The 20,982-nt window shown below is 40.3% G+C and overlaps 1 protein-coding gene and 1 long non-coding RNA gene across 3 annotated transcripts in view; one reads left to right on the forward strand and one right to left on the reverse strand.

Annotated features, from left to right (window-relative positions):
• The window catches only part of LRIG3 (leucine rich repeats and immunoglobulin like domains 3), a 46,979-nt gene extending 40,752 nt beyond the window's left edge, over positions 1–6,227 (reverse strand). For both annotated transcript variants that reach the window (XM_059936367.1, XM_059936366.1), the window contains exon 1: positions 5,700–6,227. In XM_059936367.1, coding sequence (XP_059792350.1) covers positions 5,700–5,935 — 236 coding nt within the window. In that variant the 5' untranslated portion in view covers positions 5,936–6,227. The remainder of the gene's footprint in view (positions 1–5,699) is intronic.
• An 885-nt stretch (positions 6,228–7,112) lies between these two features.
• The window catches only part of LOC132373357 (uncharacterized), a 240,825-nt gene continuing 226,955 nt past the window's right edge, over positions 7,113–20,982 (forward strand). Inside the window, exon 1 of the long non-coding RNA XR_009505411.1 lies at positions 7,113–7,169. This is a non-coding gene — a long non-coding RNA (uncharacterized LOC132373357). The remainder of the gene's footprint in view (positions 7,170–20,982) is intronic.

The raw sequence follows: 20,982 nt of genomic DNA on the forward strand, positions 1-20,982 counted from the left end.
GGCCCACCCTGCCCATAAACGAGAGGGCAAACTCCAAAATACAAACTCTGAGGACAAAGTTAGTTCAGGAGGCTGGCAGATTCAAATGCTCCAAGCCCGCAAATGTTTTAGGAGATGGTTTTTGGTCCAGGGTGAACAGATCTTTTGTTAACTGGTTGTTTTGTTTCACCCTCCCCATCCACTACCAACTCCTCACTTCCAACTTGATATGATGAAGTCATAGCTTATGAAAAGTGGTTAATTAGTCAGGTGGCTGAAACTAAAACCTCTAAAGAAACCTTTTTATTATCACAAAACTAAGCATCAGAGTCCTTATTACAGTCAAACAAAGTAGAAATTCCTTTTCACACATATTTGTTTCCCTGGGTTAAGGCACCAAATTATTTAAAGTACTGCTGTGTGTGTGTGTGTGTGTGTGTGTGTGTGTGTGTGTGTGTGTGTGTAAGGCACCAAATTATTTAAAGTACTGCTGTGTGTGTGTGTGTGTGTGTGTGTGTGTGTGTGTGTGGAGCAGGTAGGAAACAACCCAAACTCTCTGCTTTCCTGAATTCTCCAAATCTCAATATCTCAATATAATGTATAATTTAAACCACATCAACCACCTAACAAAGTTAAGGAGACTGTTCAGAAATCCGTGATCAGATTTCTTTTCAATTATTAAAACAAACCTGCTTCTAACTCAGAGACTCAATATAACTCAGTAACCACTTCCATAGGACATCAACCGAACTCCTACGTATGCAGTATTCTAGGCTAGGACGTCAGCTCAGCATTGAGGATGAAAATGTGAAACAAAATCCGGCAAATACTTGGTTATATTGGTCAAAACACTGACTAAGTGCCTTCAAACTGGTCTAAGGAAAATGAAATGGCTGAACAGCTACTGAAAACCCGGCTGCCAAACAGGATGGCTGAAAGCTCTCCCACTGCAAGAGGCATACCCACCCTTCCTAGATTAATTCCTTCAGTGTTTAAAAGTGAAGATTTTTGAATAACCAAAGTTAGAGATAACCAGACTTGATTGGAGAAAAGCAGGAACCATTTGCTATATATTAATACATAAGCATGCCTCCCGCAACAACAAAAGAAAAGGCAGAGAAATCACATCCAGAGACGCACAGTGTTACTCTGTGCACATCCATTAGGGTAACAATTAGAAATCAGAGATCCTGTCAGTCTTTGAATTTTTGTTTTGACAATAAACCTGGATTTCTCTAGTTCACCTAAAAGGAAAAAAAAAATTTTTGCAAAAGGTTTTATTTGAAACATGTTTGCCTAAAGACCTACCAGACAGTAACAGACATGAGCAGATTTGTTCCGGTAGAGTTATAACATGAAAAAAAATCTGGCACAGTCTTTAAACTATAAAAATCCTGCAATTACAACCACTGCCGTGCATGCTCCCCACGCTGGAACCAGACACTTTCCCTCACGGCCCAGCTCGCATCCATCTGGAGTTCATCAAGGAAACCATGGGCCCCACGGCTCACGTTAGGATTCAGACAAAACCTGTGTGCTTTTAGCACCCCAGACAGTCACAGATTTCCCACAGGCTCTAAAAAACAACCGTGGAAAAGAGGGCTTCACCTGGGAGGTAGCCTGAATCAACAGAAAGGCTCATTTGGACCCACTCAACTAAAGAACGTTGCACTAAGCCTACAACTGCATCCCCTATTGTTTCAAGTGTTCAGTGGAAAGGGGGCACCCATCTGGCATTTCCAGCTCACACAGGTGATTTTCTTTTTGATTAGAAAAAACGAAAATTCCACTTTTCATTTCATTTTAAGGATTATTTCTCAGGGCAATCCCGTGAGGAAAAATAAATAAATAAAAAGATTGCGTGCTTTAACTTTTTTTTTTTTTTTTTTTTTTCTGACCAGTAACAGGATGAAATCTCCAACAAAAGACCTGTAAAATGAGAAACTGTGCCTTCAGAGAACAGGGCACATGCTGGGGACCCCTCACTTCTGATCCAGAAGCAGGAGCTGGCAACCTTAAATATTTCAGTTATTGTGACACACTTCCATTCCAGAGCTGCGTGTACTATTAAAACCACATTATATGGGGGAGAAAAAAAAAATCACCCCTGAAGTGACTTTTACTGCTAAATACTTAAAGCCATGAAACTTTTAATGTACCTAAATTTAGATTTAATACAGTTTATGTTTCAGAAATGATTAAAGGATGCCACATTTTCCTAAATCTCCTTGTATTGTTTTTCATGGCTAGACCATTAAAAACAAATTCAACTTGTACAATGTCGATGTTTTCTTAAACCCCATTACATTCAATAAGGAAGGCAGATTCTTTGTTTTTAGAGTTCCAGTAATGAACATCTTCCTCAGAAACCTTTCCTAAAAAACTTTTTGTAATGAGGTTAATAAATGGGAAAGGTGGCGAGGCAAGGAGGTGTGAACTATTTACCCAAAACTCAGCTGGCCAAACACGTGCAAACCAAACTCTACACAATAGAGAGAAGTCTCTTTTCCTGCATATTAGCAAGCGAATAAATATATATGGAAAATAATTAATATACAACATTTGGTTCCAGCTCTCATTTTCTTCCTTTTAGCATTTGGAAATCTGACTTCCAAGTCAAATTTTAAAATGCAAATCCAGCACAGCTTCTTAATCAATCCCACTGGGGCCTGCAGAGCTGCTAATTCAGCAGAAATCTGGAAAGCTGAAAAACAAAAAGCCAAGCTGTAGCTGTTTTAAGACACTGATCCAAAGTGACTCATAAATCAGCCTGCTATGTTCAAGTTTTAGTCTGGAAAATATAGAAAAACAGCTGTGAAAACCATAAGGACTAATACCCCTAACCCGAGCCCCAATTTTGGTACGAACCAGAGGATTTATAACAGGCAGACACTAAAGAAGCCACACCAGCAGAAAGTACCTTTCAGACTTTTTTTTGCCTGAGCCCAGCTAACTCAAAGCTTTCTATGTGAGAAGACAAATAGTTCTGAAATTCCACTGAGATTTTAATAATACTTGAAACTCTTCTTGATAATTGGGCAACTTTTCCCTCTTTTGGCTAAGTAAACATATTCTAACTAGCACTCCTCTTTGGGTTCCCAACTCTTTGTAAGCACACACTCTAGATGTAAATTCAAGTCTGCTTTTAAAGGCAGTTGTAAGGAACGCTGCAAATAGTGACTGTTTTAAGAGCCACTTTCATGAAAGGATTAAAAGTTCCTTTTTGAAAAGAGAACTAACTACAATATGACTATTTTACAGGTCAAACAATTCAACTTTTCACACATGGGATTCCTATGGCCATAAATTACAACTGAATAAACTGGAAAGAAATACATACACACGTGCATTAAATAGATTAAGTTTTTAACTTACCAATTCAACAAATGAAACAAAAGCTAGACACCAAACTTTTTCTGAAGAGGGCTCTCATGAAGTACTCCTAAGGAGAACTTTTACTTTCTTAATTACCTGAGGAAAAGGAAGTTAAGATATGGGGAAGAACAATATGCATTTTTCTACTTATTTCTGAACTCTGGAAACAGTCTACTTAAAAGCTTTTCAAATTATGTAAAATTTAAGAAGCAGCTATCTTATGCCTCCTGCTCCAAATACCAAGTTAAAGAGAAGTTAAAGCTCAATTCCACGTATTTTTCTGCTCCTTTCAAAGGTGGAGAAAGGAGACCTCCAGAGCTTCAGGCACAAACAAAAGAAACATTTACAATAAAGAATTTGGACCACATGGTTTGGTGACAACTACAAAGTCACACAAGTACAAGAATGACAGAGCTGTCCAATGAGTGATCACAGCAGGGTTTCTGACAACAGGCGTGGTGCTTATTTGTACAAGTGGAACTTATTTTCGCATACATTTAAGGAATGTGGACTTGTATTAAGACAATTTACTGCTGGCGGAAATGTAATTAAAGATTGTGCTAACCAAATAAACTGTAATTTGTTGTTAGTGTGCCACCAAATTATCTGCAAAACAAAATCCTAATTAGGTCAGCTACTTTTAAGACAATGTTTGAATAGGTATCAAACCCCTTTTGGTTTAACTCAACTTCTAATCAAGAGCAATACAGTTGTGTTTTTTTTAAGACATCCAATTTTTAAAAGAGACATTCATTCACACACACACAAAAATATACTGCACACTGGCATGATCCGATAGGCCACTTAACATTGAGAAACTACTGAATAATAAGTTAGATCTGGTGAATGATTCGAGCATTTCTAAACACACCCCAGGAAGCACTGTATTCTTTCTCTTTCTCATCCCTCTATTATTCATACATGTTCACCTCCAGTCATTCAAATGTTCAGTTCCATATGATGTCAATAGAGCCATTCACATCTCATGAATAAGGCAACATGACCTCCACAAGAGGCAATTGAACAGAATTAGCCACAACTAATTGAAAGTCTTCCTGCTTTAGGTTAAAGCCCTTATCTCCTTCTTCAATTGTAATAAAAACTACTAAACAAGACATCCCATGATAAGAGATTACATATCAATCTAAAACTCTCTACTTCTACTTTTTTTTTTTATTAAACTAAGGCATATTAACACAAAGAACATGCTTTTGATGGTCCACAATTCTACAATTCACAAATAAAGACTTTGATGAGCACAGTGATTTAAAAACACAATTTCTTAAACTACCTGACCAAACTTCCTACCACTATTATTTGGATGTTAGGACAGTCGACTAGAGTTGTTTCCAGAGTTTCAAATTTCCACTGCAATTCTGCTACGGCCAAATCTAAGGATTAAGGAAGGACTGCACTTTTGTTATTTTAACAGGATAGCTACTTTAAAAAAAAAGAAACACAAGTTTTGACTGTTTACATTTTGCACCAATCTTCCAATTTTAACAAAACGAGAGTGGGAGAGAATAAGATGACATTTGGACCTAAACTACATTTTCTTCCTCGTTCTGGCAGTTGGCAGTGATTTCAGGTTTTCAGACTCCACAACTAGCATCCAAACACTTGCATAACAGCACCCAGCGCTCTCTCCTAAACCTTCTGGACCTGCTGAGAAGCTACAGAAATCACGCTCTCGGTTCTGGAACAGCTCTCGTTCCTTCCCTTCCTTATCCATTGATCACTCTTGCCAACTTCTTACAGTTTGGTCGAAGAGGGGAATTTACTAACGCGAAATTAAGCCCAGGGTAAAGAACAACAAAAAGATGTCCACCACAGCTTGGACAGTGACCGAACTCTGTAGAGGGGGCTTCCCAAACGAAAGGAGCGCGTTCGATTACTAGTTGGGAACACGAAAAGTGGCATGAACCTGTTAGAAACTATTGAGCCCCGGGATCATCCTCTCAAAGTGAGAACTGCGACCTCGGCGGCAGCAGGTTGCCAACTCTCCCGCCCCGGCCTGGCAGGGCGCGCATCTGAGCCCCCTTGGCGAGCTCCAGGTGCAGGACGTCGATTCTGCCCCTGGGAGTAGTCAGCGGCTGCATCCCCTCGCCCACCTGCGGCCGGGTGGGGCGCACTCAGGGCCCACCTGCGCGGCCCGCCAGGCGCTGGGGGATGGAGGGAGACTGAGGCCGGGTCGGCTCCTTTTCCATCTCCGCGGAGGGCCGCTGGAGGCCTGGGCCAAGAGGAGGTGCCCTGGAAAAGGCTGCTGCGCGCCGAGCATCCTGGCCCCTCGCCCGCAGTCCCGAATCTCGAGTGGCTCCCCCTCCGCCCTCAGGATGAATACTTACAGCCGAGCGACCCAGGGCGGGAGCGGCTCGGGCAGACGCGACAGCCGCTGGCGACTGCAGTCCAGGAGGTCCCCGAGGCAGCGGCACGGAACGAGGCACCGGTGCTCTGCGCCGACCCCAGAAGGCGGCCCCAGGGCCCCGCGGCCGCCGCCCTCGGCCGGGCCCGCGCATCCCAGCACCGCGCACAGCAGCAATCCCAGAGCCGCCGCGGGTGCGCGGAGCCTCGGCGCGCCCATCGCGGTCCTGCAGGCTCTCGCTCTGACCCGGGCTCCGCGCCGGCGCGCGCTCGGGGCCCGGCACCAACTTCCAGTCGGGAGTGGACGCCCCCGCTCGGGGCCGTGTGCGCGCGCCCTCCTCTAACGCTCCCAGGTAAACCCCTTTCTTTTAGTCCTGGCAGTAAAGCTCTTTCATGCCCCGGGGAAGCGAGAGGGAAACCGAAAAGAACGGCCAGCTGCGGCAGAGTTGCAGTGTGAGCAGCGTCCGCGCGCCAAGGCCTCTCCTCGCCCGCAAAAGAAACTTTTTCGCCTCTTCCCCGCGGCGGAGCGCCAAGTCCCCGCGCGGCGGAGCCGAGGGGCGGGGCTGCCAAGGCCCGCGCGAGCCCATTGGCCTGCCGGGCGCTTCGCCCCCGTGGCCACGTGACAATAACAAGGCTCCCGCCCCGGGTCGGAGCGCTGAGAAAGCGGAGCTGAGATTGTAGGAAATTCCGAGTTACATTTTCCAGCCTCTCGGGCCAGAAGTCTCCACTACGTCCTGGGAAACATATATCAAATGGAGCTGAGGAGAAAAAGGGAGTGAGCAACCAAGTGAGCAAATATTAGGCCAGCTCTCGGAGTTGGAGGTATTTGGGGGCACTTCAGGGGAGTAAAGTTAGTTCTGTTATGAGGAAACCTTGCGTTCCAAATTTTAAAATAAGTATAAATTATTCTACTATTCACAGAGGAAACAATGGTTTAAATAAAAATATAGTTTTTTTTTTAACATTAACACTGTTCGCGTTTTTTCCGTATGTCAGCTCCAAAAGTAAAAAGAATAATAAAATGAAAAAGTCATGGTGTTGGAAAGGGTATATTGAGTTACAAATAGCCAGCGTTAGTGCATTGGATAGAGCTGGGAGGAAATTATGGGAAATGACCTTCTAATATACCGCGATGGCAATCATAGATCGCACGCAATAGGTAAAAATAATAAAAGTAGTCACCGTAATATTTCAAAGCCAAAGGAAAACAAGGACCTTGCAGGAAAAATTAATACATGCACCATGGCCCACCTGTGCCTTGAGTGCTGACAAATCCTGATTGAGAGCGCTACCAGGCTAGAAGTAGTACTTGCCGGATCCCTCCGTCAGGGGAGGATTCAGGCCTACAGGACTTGCCAGTGAAGTCTGTGCCTTGACTTACTCTTGCAGGTGACTGAGGCCACAGGAAATGATGGAGACCTCCGAGCCCATCTGGGGACACCCTCCTCCTCTGGGTGAGGAGATACACTTGCTTGTGGCAAAAACTGAAAACTTATTTTTATCCTTTCACCTCTACACGTTGTTTCTTGCATGTTGTCTGCCAAAGCATGCTTTGGGGCTGCTTAAACTCCTCATTATTGAGGAGTGGAGATCGCTTGGAGAGTTGAGACTTTAACTTCAACTCATGCCCATTGATTTCCACTGTGGCAAATTACCTGTATGAACACACCATTCACGAGGGCGGGAAGAGACTCAACTGGTAAGTTGAGGCACACCACTTTAGATATGATACCCCATCCTCTTCTTTCCAGCTACTGTTAACATCCACCCCACCGCCTTTTTTTTTAAATGATGTACAATTAGAAAATATTTATAATGAGGGTACTTCAGTTTTGAGTTATTATTTTGCCTGCTTGGGAGTGTCAAGGCACACCCCAGTCATGGTATGGATTTTCCAGCTCAGTCTCTCTCATCTATTTCATGTAAGGAAAATCAGGCTTAGTGCACTGGAGTTTTTAAAAAGAAGAAAGATGCCATTATACACGTGCCATTAGGTGTAGGCATGGTGCCACGAGTATGGTGGCCTGCTCATTGATGTGTCACGCATGTGACAGATAATCAGAAATTGGGTACCGTTTGGGGGGGGTTGGCTCATTTTCTTTCCCCATTCTATATGCTCCTTATATTATTTCATCTTCTTTTGTGAATTCCATTTACATCCATATGCTGATATTTACCACATCTATATTTCTAGCCCAGATCTTTCTCCTAAACTCTAGACCCATGTATTTCAACCACCTGTAGGTTGTCTCAAATTGAATGTTCAAATGTAACAACGTATCTAGAATTAAATTTCACCACCCCTGAAACTTACTCCTTTTCCTTCTGAGTTCACTATCTCAAGGAATGATACCTGCCTCCATTCAGATGACTACTGCCCCAGAAGCCTAATTCACATTTCCTCATTCTCACCACCACCTCTACAATCAATCAATTAGCAAGTCCTAATGAAGCTAGCAACTAAAAATATCTCCTATCTCTATAGACATTATGCAAACTCAGCCCCCCATCAGCTTCTTGCTTGGATTACTGACACAGCCTCTTTCCTATCTGGCATTCCAGTCCTTTCTCCACAGTGCAGTCAAGTGATATCCCAGAAGCTCACATCTGCTTCTGACTCAACTGCCTAATTCCTTTCTCGGGCTCCCATTGTCCTCAAAGTAAAGTTTAAATTCTTTAGAGTGACTTATGCAGTGTTTTTGTGTGCTTGGCCTCTACTTACCTCTTTAACTCATTTTATTTGCTCATCTCTCTTTTACTCCAGGACCTATTTGCAGTTCTCTTCCCATGCTGTGCTCTTTGCCTTTGGCCTTCCTTCACATGCTGGTCCCTCTGTCCAGATCACTCTCTGCCCCTCTTTTGTCTGATTGGTTGGCCCTTCGACTTAAGCATCCCTCTTTTGGAGAAGGTTTCCCTGAGTCCTGTTTTAGCTATCCCTTGAATGCACTCCCAGCACATCCGGTATTCACTGGAATGTAATTGGCCATTTTCACTCTAGTACTTCCTGAATAATGCTTAATGTGCGATAATGACTTTGCATATAACCATGTATCCTATATATCCTTAACGGGTTTTACCAGTTACGTGATGTTGATTAAGTTACTTAAATTTTCAGTACCTCAGTTTCTTCATCTGCAAGTTGGGAATACAATAAACACTCTCTTATCTGTTTTCCATTTATCAGTTTACTGGATTACCTATTATTCTCTGTTTCCTCTCTAAGATTTATGGACTAATGCCTAAGACTAGCTGAAATCTAGTGGCTACCGGCCCCTCCCCAGTACTCTCTTTGCTCCTACCCACTGTAGTTCCAGACTTGTTTATATCTATAATTACACAATTAAATATTGCATCTACCAGAAGTAACTTCATTTCTATAATAATGAATTTGAAGCTTGGGAAAGATTCTTTACAGGTAATCACTAACATGCAATGCTATCAGATTAGATTTGGGTGAGACAATTGTAAAAACTGGGGAGAAATTAGAAATCTAGATTTCTTCACACACCTTGCTTTGCAAGCATCTTTAAGTTCTTGTTCCACTTTAAAGTCATCATAATTGGGAATCAATTAGCAGAGGATGTTTTATGGGTGTGGCTTGTGCTTACTCAGAACTTCACATAGTTTTTGAGAAAGCAAACTATGATGATATAGAAAGTCACTGTTGCACATTAAATATAGCTAATCTCCATCTCAGTATATCCTGAACCATTCAGTCAATAGAAAGATGAACTAGTCCAACATAGGAACTTAAAATCAATGTAATATTTTCACAGATTTCCCAAACCCTTCACAAACTACAGGGCAGAACCTCCATGGCGTGTCTCCCTGAGCAGGTGAGGACTGAATGTCTTTGAGGTCTCTCACAGCCCTGTGCAGTTTCTTTTAGTACCTAAACAATAGGGATGAAGACACAGTGCCAGGAAAGATGGTCTGTATTAGAGGGAAAAAAGGAACATACAATTTTGTTTAATCTCCCCAAATTGATCAGTGAATAACAGTGACCCCCAAAACAGCCTTAATGTGTCACTGAATTCTCTGATCCTCTCATGGTGTAGTTATTCTGTAGTTATTCAGAATAACTACATACGCGCGTGTACACACACACATACACACACACACACACGGTGCAGTAGTATCAAATGGCAATTCTCAGCTCTTGTGGCTAATCTTTCATAAATAAGGATTTAGTGTGAGGTGATCAGATTCATTTTGAATGTAGGTCTTTTAACATTTGGATTAAAATGCGATCAAGTGTTGAATTTCTCTACTCCTTAGAGGTTTATACTGGTTATCCGGGTAGTTGAAAATTGACTCTCCATTGGAAATGACCTAAATCACACTGGACAGTTTCTCATTTATAACTTTGTCCTGGAGAATGGCAAGGTCCATCCATTTTCAAAACAGCCTCCTACCCTCCATTCTGTGGTTAGTACAACTCAGCCCCAGTGCTCTTTTCAGTTTTCCTGTTTTTTTTTTTTTTTTTCTCCCTCTGGCAAGTGTGAGACTTTCTTATCTTGAGTGCTGGCAAGGGCAATGACTCACCGATAAAAAGTAATAGAGGTGCTAAGCTGTCAGTTTTAACATCCAAGGACAAGAATGAAAGCTAAACACTCAGTACTTGCTTTATCATTACAATGAATGACACAGTTTGTGTAAGTGTGAACTGTGAAAAGGGAAAAGAGATAAGGCAAAGGAGGAAGAAAAGCACAAAAATCCCCAGATACTGATGCCAAAAGCAAATGTTGCTGTACTCTGTAACCTAACCATATCTTTTCCCATTCATTAAGGCATTTTAGAAGAAATAGAGAACCTCCTTTACTCACAAAAAAGTTGCCATGCTTCGCTTAAAGAGCGGGAGAATAGAATCTTACTTTGCAAAAACCCTGCAATAAACATGTCTGAACTCTTTAGAAAATATTTAGAAAAATGAATTTAGCCACGCATCTGTTTCTGTCAAGTTGGCCAATTGTGCGAAATTGCTTGAATTGAAAACAATCTTATCTGCATGTTCACTTAACTATAAATTAAACATATGCTAGCTTTTATTTTACTCATTTCTTCACCCTCTAGGAATAATATGTGCCCTGAGGAAAACTCATATGGTGGACAAAACTGGGTTCCCTGGAAATCACCTCAGTGGAGGCTAGAGCTGCTGGGAGCTGGGAGCCCTGTGGTGGAGGTGGGAAATGAGTGAAGGTTCACAGCGGCTGTGACCCTCATTTTTTTCTCAATGGTGAGTGTCCTTCCCCAGGAACAGAGCATTTCTGTGTGTGGTCTTCAAATTTCTCCACTCCTTTAAGGACCTCAGGACATTTTCTCTTCTTCCTACCCTGTTCCATGTCTGTCTCTAGCCAGCAGCAATACTAAGACTCCCCTGGGAATCTCGACACATAGATAATAGCCCACCCTGTCAGAAATGCAGAAATCCAAATGCTTGAGAATTTGTTACAGGGGCTGCAAAGGTGGTCCCGAGTCTGACACTGAGGTCAGAAGCCCTGTAACTTTGGCTGACTGAACAACCATATGCTTCATTTTCTTTACCTGTAAAACAGGGTGAAGAATGTTACATCAGTACACTATAAAGTTCCTGATAGATTCTAGTTCCTATTACTTAACTCTCAAATTGCTGTTTTCTTTTCATTATTCGGGGAGATAAAGCGAGTTAACTACAGAAACATTCTCCTGCTGGGATTATTGACCAAAAGAATGTTGGAATTAAATAAACCCTCAACTATTTGTCCTAAGTAACAGGAGGAAAAGAATTAATGCTTAGATGGAAAACAAACCAAAAACATTTTTTAACTTTCATATAAAACCCTTAATTTGTGTGTTATGACAGCATACTGTACAGATCCTGAGATATTTTAATAGGAATTTTGTTATGCCATCTCAGAAAGTTACTGTATAACTCAATTTGTTATGATTTGTGCCATGAGGTCAAAAAGAATGATTAGACATATTTACTAAAAATATTCCCATATCCCTCCTGGGAACTTTTCTGAAGAATATTTTTCTCCCACTTCTTAGATGAACAATTGGCCTATATACTAAGAATTAATTTGCATTTCCAAACCAGAAGAGGGCTTATAAATGAGTTACTTACTGCTTTTATTTATAGTTTCATTCTCTTACACATTGGATATTCACCCAGACCTGACTATCAAACTATTAAGGTGACTTTGTCATGAATAGTCTCAAAATCAAATTCCCTGAATTCAAAACTCTGTATCTGTCCCTAAATCTAAGGATCACTATCAAGCTACAGAATTCCCAATATTGTTCTGTTTAAGTATTTTCAAATGGAGAATGAAGAAGGATTTTCGGCTTTATCGGGTCCCTTTCAACATGACACTGTGCTCATATTACACTGAAGGCAGAACAAATACTTTCCTGCTAAAATCTTAAGTTTTCAGCCCAGAGATTTACACACTTCTATTATGTTTAAACATACATACAAAAAGATTTCCCGGGAAATACTGACACAGAGCATGAAGAAGCTTTCGGGGGCACCTTGCTTATCTGCTTGCCCCCAGCACAACCATGTCTGCAGCAGGCAGCCTCCTCCACTCCCATGGCAGTGATCTCAGACTTGAACAACTTTTTCAGTCTGAGCATTTATCTTTAGAGCCCACATAAATGAATTCCCTCTGCTCTCTTGCTGCCATTTGAGCGTTTCTGCTTCTTCTGGGCAAAACAGAAGCTATTACCAGAAATAGTCCTTAGCTTTCCTCTTTGCAGATTAAATAACTGCAGTTCTTTTTTTAAAATTTATTTTTTTTTAATTTTATATTGGAATACAGTTGATTAACAATGTTGTGTTAGTTTCAGATGTACAGCAAAGTGATTCAGTTATACATATACTTGTATCTATTCTTTTTCAAATTCTTTTCCCATTTAGGTTGTTAAATAATATTGAGCAGAGTGCCCTGTGCTATACAGTAGGGTCCTTGTAGGTTATTTTAAATATAGCAGTGTGTATATGTCAATCCCAAACTCCCAGTCTATCCCTCCCCACACCCACACCCCCACCCTCCCCCAGGATCCATAAGTTCGTTCTGTAAGTCTTTGAGCCTGTTTCTCTTTTGTAAATAAGTTCATTTGCATCATTTTTTTTTAGATTCCCCATATAAGTGATATCATATGAGTGTGTCTTTGTCTGACTTACTTCACTTAGTATGATAATCTCTAGGTCCATCCATGGTGCTGCAAGTGGCATTGTTTCATTCTTTTTAATGGCTGAGTAATATTCCACTGTATATGTGTACCACATCTTCTTTATCCATTCATCTGTCAATGGACATTTAGGTTGCTTCCATGTTGTGGCTACCGTACACAGCGCTACAGTGAACACTGGGATGCACGTATCCTTTAGAACTGTGTTTTTTTCTCGATATATGCCCAGGAGTGGGATTGCTGGATCAGATGATAGCTCTATTTTTAGTTTTTTAAGGAACCTCCATACTGTTCTCCATAGTGCTTGCATCAGTTTACATTCCTACCAACAGTGCATGAGGGTTCCCTTTTCTCCACACCCTCTCCAGCGTTTATTGTTTGTAGACTTTTTGATGATGGCCATTCTGACTGGTGTGAGGTGATACCTCATTGTAGTTTTGATTTGCATTTTTCAAATAATTAGTGATGTTGAGCATCTTTTCATGTACCTCTTGCCCATCTGTATGTCTTCTTTGCAGAAATGCCTATTTAGGTCTTCTAATTACAGTTTTTTTTAAATTTAATTTTATTTTATTTTTATACAGCAGGTTCTTATTAGTTATCCATTTTATACATATTACTATATACATGTCAATCCCAATCTCCCAATTCATCACACCACCCCACCCCCTGCCACTTTCCCCCCTTGGTGTCCGTATGTTTCTTCTCTACATCTGTGTCTCAATTTCTGCCCTGCAAACCGGTTCATCTGTACCATTTTTCTAGGTTACACATATATGCGTTAATATATGATATTTGTTTTTCTCTTTCTGACTTACATCACTCTGTATGACAGTCTTTAGATCCATCCATGTCTCTACAAATGACCCAATTTCATTCCTTTTTATGGCTGAGTAATATTCCATTCTATATAGGTACCACAACTTCTTTATCCATTCATTTGTTGATGGGCATTAAGGTTGCTTCCATGCCCTGGCTATTGTAAATAGTGCTGCAATCAACATTGGGGTGCATATGTCTTTTTGAATTATGGTTTTCTCTGGGTATATGCCCAGTAGTGGGATTGCTGGGTCATACAGTAATTCTATTTTTAGGTTTTTAAGGAACCTCCAAAGTGTTCTCCATAGTGGCTGTATCCATTTACATTCCCACCAACAGTGCAAGAGGGTTCCCTTTTCTCCACACCCTCTCCAGCATTTGTTGTTTGTAGATTTTCTGATGATGCCCATTCTAACTAGTGTGAGGTGATACCTCATTGTAGTTTTCATTTGCATTTCTCTAATAATTAGTGCTGTTGAGCAGCTTTTCATGTGCTTCGTGACCGTCTGTATGTCTTCTTTGGAGAAATGTCTATTTAGGTCTTCTGCCCATTTTTGGATTGGGTTGTTTGTTTCTTTAATATTGAGCTGCATGAGCTGTTTATATATTTCGGAGATTAATCCTTTGTCTGTTGCTTCATTTGCAAATATTTTCTCCCATTCTGAGGGTTGTCTTTTCATCTTGTTTATGGTTTCCTTTGCTGTGCAAAAGCTTTGAACTTTCATTAGGTCCCATTTGTTTATTTTTGTTTTTATTTCCATTATTCTAGGAGGTGGCTCAAAAAAGATCTTGCTGTGACTTATAACAAAGAGTGTTCTTTCTATGTTTTCCTCTAAGAGTTTTATAGTGTCCAGTCTTATATTTAGGTCTCGAATCCATTTTCAGTTTATTTTTGTGTATGGTGTTAGGGAGTGTTCTAATTTCATTCTTCTACATGTAGCTGTCCAGTTTTCCCAGCAGCACTTATTGAAGAGACTGTCTTTTCTCCATTGTATATCCTTGCCTCCTTTGTCATAGATTAGTTGACCATAGGTGTGTGGGTTTATCTCTGGGCTTTCTATCTTGTTCCATTGATCTATGTTTCTGTTTTTGTGCCAGTACCATATTGTCTTGATTACTGTAGCTTTGTAGTATAGTATGAAGTCAGGGAGTCTGATTCCTCCAGCTCCATTTTTTTCCCTCAAGACTGCTTTGGCTATTCGGGGTCTTTTGTGTCTCCATACAAATTTTAAGATGATTTGTTCTAGTTCTGTAAAAAATGCCATTGGTAATTTGATAGGGATTGCATTGAATCTGTAGATTGCTTTGGGTAGTGTAGTCATTTTCACAGTATTGATTCTTCCAATCCAAGAACATGGTATAACGCTCCATCTGTTGGTATCATCTTTAATTTCTTTCATCAGTGTCTTATAGTATTCTGCATGCAGGTCTTTTGTCTCCCTAGGTAGGTTTATTCCTAGGTATTTTATTCTTTTCATTGCAATGGTAAATGGAAGTGTTTCCTTAATTTCTCTTTCAGATTTTTCATCATTATTGTATAGGAATGCAAGAGATTTCTGTGCATTAATTTTGTATCCTGCAACTTTACCAAATTCATTGATTAGCTCTAGTAGTTTTCTGGTGGCATGTTTAGGATTCTCTGTGTATAGTATCATGTCATCTGCAAACAGTGACAGTTTTACTTCTTCTTTTCCAATTTGTATTCCTTTCATTTCTTTTTCTTCTCTGATTGCTGTGGCTAGGACTTCCAAAACTATGTTGAATAATACTGGTGAGAGTGGACATCCTTGTCTTGTTCCTGATCTTAGAGGAAATGCTTTCAGTTTTTCACCATTGAGAATGATGTTTGCTATGGGTTTGTCGTATATGGCCTTTATGATGTTGAGGTAGGTTCCCTCTATGCCCACTTTCTGGAGAGTTTTTATCATAAATGGGTGTTGAATTTTGTAAAAAGCTTTTTCTGCATCTATTGAGATGATCATATGGTTTTTATTCTTCAATTTGTTAATATGGTGTATCACATTGATTGATTTGCATATGTTGAAGAATCCTTGCATCCCTGGGATAAATCCCACTTGATCATGGTGTATGATCCTTTTAATGTGTTGTTGGATTCTGTTTGCTAGTATTTTGTTGAGGATTTTTGCATCTATATTCATCAGTGATGTTGGTCTATAATTTTCTTTTTTTGTAATATCTTTGTCTGGTTTTGGTATCAGGGTGATGGTCGCCTCATGGAATGAGTTTGAGAGTGTTCCTTCCTCTGCAATTTTTGGGAAGAGTTTGAGAAGGATGGGTGTTAGCTCTTCTCTAAAGGTTTGATAGAATTCACCTGTGAAGCCATCTGGTTCTGGACTTTTGTTTGTTGGAAGATTTTTAATCACAGTTTCAATTTCATTACTTGGGATTGGTCTGTTCATATTTTCTATTTTTTCCTGGTTCAGTCTTGGAAGGTTATACCTTTCTAAGAATTTGTCCATTTCTTCCAGGTTGTCCATTTTATTGGCATAGAGTTGCTTGTAGTAGTCTCTTAGGATGCTTTGTATTTCTGCGGTGTCTGTTGTAACTTCTCCTTTTTCATTTCTAATTTTATTGATTTGAGTCCTCTCCCTCTTTTTCTTGATGAGTCTGGCTAATGGTTTATCAATTTTGTTTATCTTCTCAAAGAACCAGCTTTTAGTTTTGTTGATCTTTGCTATTGTTTTCTTTGTTTCTATTTCATTTATTTCTGCTCTGATCTTTATGATTTCTTTCCTTCTGCTAACTTTAGGTTTTGTTTGTTCTTCTTTCTCTAGTTCCTTTAGGTATAAGGTTAGATTGTTTATTTGAGATTTTTCTTGTTTCTTGAGGTCGGCTTGTATAGCTATAAACTTCCCTCTTAGAACTGCTTTTGCTGCATCCCATAGGTTTTAGATCGTCGTGTTTTCATTGTCATTTGTCTCTAGGTATTTTTTGATTTCCTCTTTGATTTCTTCAGTGTTCTCTTGGTTATTTAGTAACCTATTGTTTAGCCTCCATGTGTTTGTGTTTTTTACGTTTTTTTCCCTGTAATTCATTTCTAATCTCACAGCGTTGTGGTCAGAAAAGATGCTTGATATGATTTCAATTTTCTTAAATTTACTGAGGCTTGATTTGTGGCCCAAGATTTGATCTATCCTGGAGAATGTTCTGTGCGCACTTGAGAAGAAAGTGTAATCTGCTGTTTTTGGATGGAATGTCCTATAAATATCAATTAAATCTATCTGGTCTATTATGTCATTTAAAGCTTGTGTTTCCTTATTAATTTTCTGTTTGGATGATCTGTCCATTGGTGTAAGTGAGGTTTTAAAGTCCTCCACTATTATTGGGTCACTGCTGATTTCCTCTTTTATAGCTGTTAGCAGTTGCCTTATGTATTGAGGTGCTCCTATGTTGGGTGCATATATATTTATAATTGTTATATCTTCTTCTTGGATTGATCCCTGGATCATTATGTAGTGTACTTCCTTGTCTCTTGTAACATTCTTTATTTTAAAGTCTATTTTATCTGATATGAGTATTGCTTCTCCAGCTTTTTTTTGCTTTCCATTTGCATGGAATATCTTTTTCCATCCCCTCACTTTCAGTCTGTATGTGTCCCTAGGTCTGAAGTGTGTCTCTTGTAGACAGCATATATATGGGTCTTGTTATTGTATCCATTCAAGCCTGTGTCTTTTGGTTGGAGCATTTAATCCATTCACGTTTAAGGTAATTATCAATATGTATGTTCCTATGACCATTTTCTTAATTGTTTTGGGTTTGTTTTTGTAGGTCCTTTTCTTCTCTTGTGTTTCCCACTTAGAGAAGTTCCTTTAGCATTTGTTGTAGAGCTGGTTTGGTGGTGCTGAATTCTCTTAGCTTTTGCTTGTCTGTAAAGATTTTGATTTCTCCACTGAATCTAAATGAGATCCTTGCCGGGTAGAGTAATCTTGGTTGTAGTTTCTTCCCTTTCATCACTTTAAGTATATCATGCCACTCCCTTCTGGCTTGTAGAGTTTCTGCTGAGAAATCAGCTGTTAACCTTATGGGAGTTCCCTTGTATGTTATTTGTCATTTTTCCCTCACTGCTTTCAATAATTTTTCTTTGTCTTTAATTTTTGCCAATTTGATTACTATGTGTCTTGGCGTGTTTCTCCTTGGGTTTATCCTGTATGGGACTCGCTGTGCTTCCTGGAGTTGGGTGGCTATTTCCTTTCCTATGTTAGGGAAGTTTTCGACTATAATCTCTTCAAATATTTTCTCTGCTCCTTTCTCTCTCTCTTCTCCTTCTGAGACTCCTATAATGTGAACCTTGTTGAGTTTAATGTTGTCCCAGAAGTCTCTTAGGCTGTCTTCATTTCTTTTCATTCTTTTTTTATTCTGTTCCACAGTAGTGAATTCCACCATTTTGTCTTCCAGGTCACTTATCCGTTCTTCTGCCCCAGTTATTCTACTATTGATTACTTCTAGTGTATTTTTCATTTCAGTTATTGTATTGTTCATCTCTGTTTGTTTGTTCTTTAATTCTTCTATGTCTTTGTTAAACATTTCTTGCATCTTCTCGATCTTTGCCTCCATTCTTTTTCTGAGGTCCTGGATCATCTTCACTATCATTATTCTGAATTGTTTTTCTGGAAGGTTGCCTATCTCCACTTCATTTAGTTGTTTTTCTGGGGTTTTATCTTGTTCCTTCATGTGGTACATAGCCCTCTGCCTTTTCATCTTGTCTATCTTTCTGTGAATGTGGTTTTTGTTCCACAGGCTGCAGGATTGTAGTTCTTCTTGCTTCTGCTGTCTGCCCTCTGGTGGATGAGGCTATCTAAGAGGCTTGTGCAAGTTTCCTGATGGGAGGGACTGGTGGTGTGTAGAGCTGGCTGTTGCTCTGGTGGGCAGAGCTCAGTAAAACTTTAATCCGCTTTTCTGCTGATGGTTAGGTCTGGGTTCCCTCCCTGTTGATTGTTTGGCCTTAGGCGACCCAACACTGCAGCCTACCTGGGCTCTTTAGTGGGGCTAATGGCAGACTCTGGGAGGGCTCACGCCAAGGAGTACTTCCCAGAACTTCTGCTGCCAGTGTCCTTGTCCTCATGGTGAGACGCAGACACCCCTCGCCTCTGCAGGAGACCCTCCAACACTAGCAGGTAGGTCTGGTTCAGTCTTCTATGGGGTCACCGCTCCTTCCCCTGGGTCCCAGTGTGCACACTATTTTGTGTGTGCCTTCCAAGAGTGGAGCGTCTGCTTCCCCCTGTCCTGTCGAAGTCCTGTAATGAAATCCCATTAGCCTTCAAAGTCTGTTTCTCTAGGAATTCCTCCTCCTGTTGCCGGAACTCCAGGGTCGGAAGCCTGGTGTGGGGCTCAGAACCTGCACTCCAGTGGGTGGACTTCTGTGGTATAAGTGTTCTCCAGTTTGTGAGTCACCCACCTAGCAGTTATGGGATTTGGTTTTATTGTGATTGCACCCCTCCTACCGTCTCACTGTGGCTTCTCCTTTGTGTTTGGATGTGGGGTATCTTTTTTGGTTAGTTCCAATGTCTTCCTGTCGATGATTGTTCAGCAGTTAGTTGTGGTTCTGGTGCTCTCGCAAGAGGGAGTGAGAGCATGTCTTTCTACTCTGCCATCTTGAACCAATCTCTCCTGCAGTTCTTCTTAATTCTTTCTTCCATGTACTACTGTTCCTCTAGCACCCTTGTGAGGAACAGAAATGTCTTCCTTCTGTTTATTTGCCTTGTAAGATGTAGTGGAAGTAACAGAAGCTTGCACCTCCACAAATGAGGATATTCAATATTTGTCAAGCTCTCACCATTCTTATTATTCTCTAAATATTCAGTATGTATTAACTCAGTTATTTCTTGCAACCACCATGTAAGGTATCATCCCTGTGTTAGCAGATAAGGAAATTGAGGTATGGAGATGCTAAGGAATTTGTCTGTGGTAGAGCTGGGATTCGAACCCAGGCAGTGTGACTCCACAGTGTATTCTCTTAACCACTGTGCACACTGCTTTCCACTAGCGTCAGAAGAAACAAGGGTTTCCAGGGTCTTCCTTAGTGCTCAAGAGAAGGGGGATCCAGTCAGCAGACTGGGATCAATAAGGGAAGCAAGGAAACCTGCCTGGTAATTCTTGAAGATGATCAATTACAGTCACTCCCTCTCCTTTCCTTCCTTCCTTCTTCCCTCCTGTCTTCATTGATCCAAGTTTGGGAGAAAATATTTGTCTTATGCAGATGTATGAATTAGTCGCTTTAGGTTCTGATTTATAAAAGTTGGTGTCCCTGCCTGGGTATCAGAATGGTGCTTGAAATCTCACCATTAGAGATTAACTGTATATGCTTAGGCATGACTGTCTCCCTAAAGTTCTCTTCTGTAATGTCAGTACACCCCCACTTCCAGGAATGTTGCATAAGGTGGCGTTGGCATTTAGGGTCGATGTTCTGTGAAACTACATATGGCTTGCAGAAGAACGTTGGTGGTTGATAGTCAGAAGAGACAAAAAGATGTAGAAAGGGAAACAGGCTTTGCTTTCTTTACAATTTTGTCTAGGGCTGTACCTAACTAGGGGAACCGTGAATGGGATACATTTGATCCAAGAAGGCCAGAGAAATGAAATATTAATACTAGAGATTATATTTCAATTGTTGAGACACTTTGCATGTGATAGCAGAATTCTCTTTTAGTTTTTGGTTTATTAGCTAATGCTAATTTTTATGCTTTTTAAACTCTTGTATAGGATACGGAGAAATTTTTTTAAAAGTGTCCCAGATCAGCTAGTTTTGAACTCTAGTTTCCCAAACAGCTTTTTGAAAAAGGCTACCCTTCAAATCCATTGCTCCACGAGCAACTCAAAGGCTTCCCTTCTTTAGGGGACTCTGCCCAGGTCCCTTCAGTGATGTTTGAATTAGAGTCTTTCTCTCATTCAAAGACCCAACTCAAGTTATAAGATAGTAGCTTTCATTATCTTAGCTTATACTTATTAAGCCATCCATCACCATGACAAATAATTTTATTATGAATAATATAATAGACATCATGAAAATGAACTTGCTGTAATTCTGATAAAAATCTATATTTTCTAATATTATAAGAGAAAATGCTAGAGATACAAGCTACCCTGTGTTAAAAGTTGTGAATTAATTTTTAATGGATTAAGAGCTCTCATCTATGATTTTATGAGACTCTACACAAAAATAATTAATTTACAAGTGTATTGATTTTTTCAGATATTTCTTAAATATGTTATTAAAAATAAAGTTTAGCTGAACAGTTTGTCCTAGAACATTAA

This window comes from Balaenoptera ricei, chromosome 10, assembly GCF_028023285.1.
Source record: "Balaenoptera ricei isolate mBalRic1 chromosome 10, mBalRic1.hap2, whole genome shotgun sequence".
Classification (NCBI taxonomy): domain Eukaryota; kingdom Metazoa; phylum Chordata; class Mammalia; order Artiodactyla; family Balaenopteridae; genus Balaenoptera; species Balaenoptera ricei.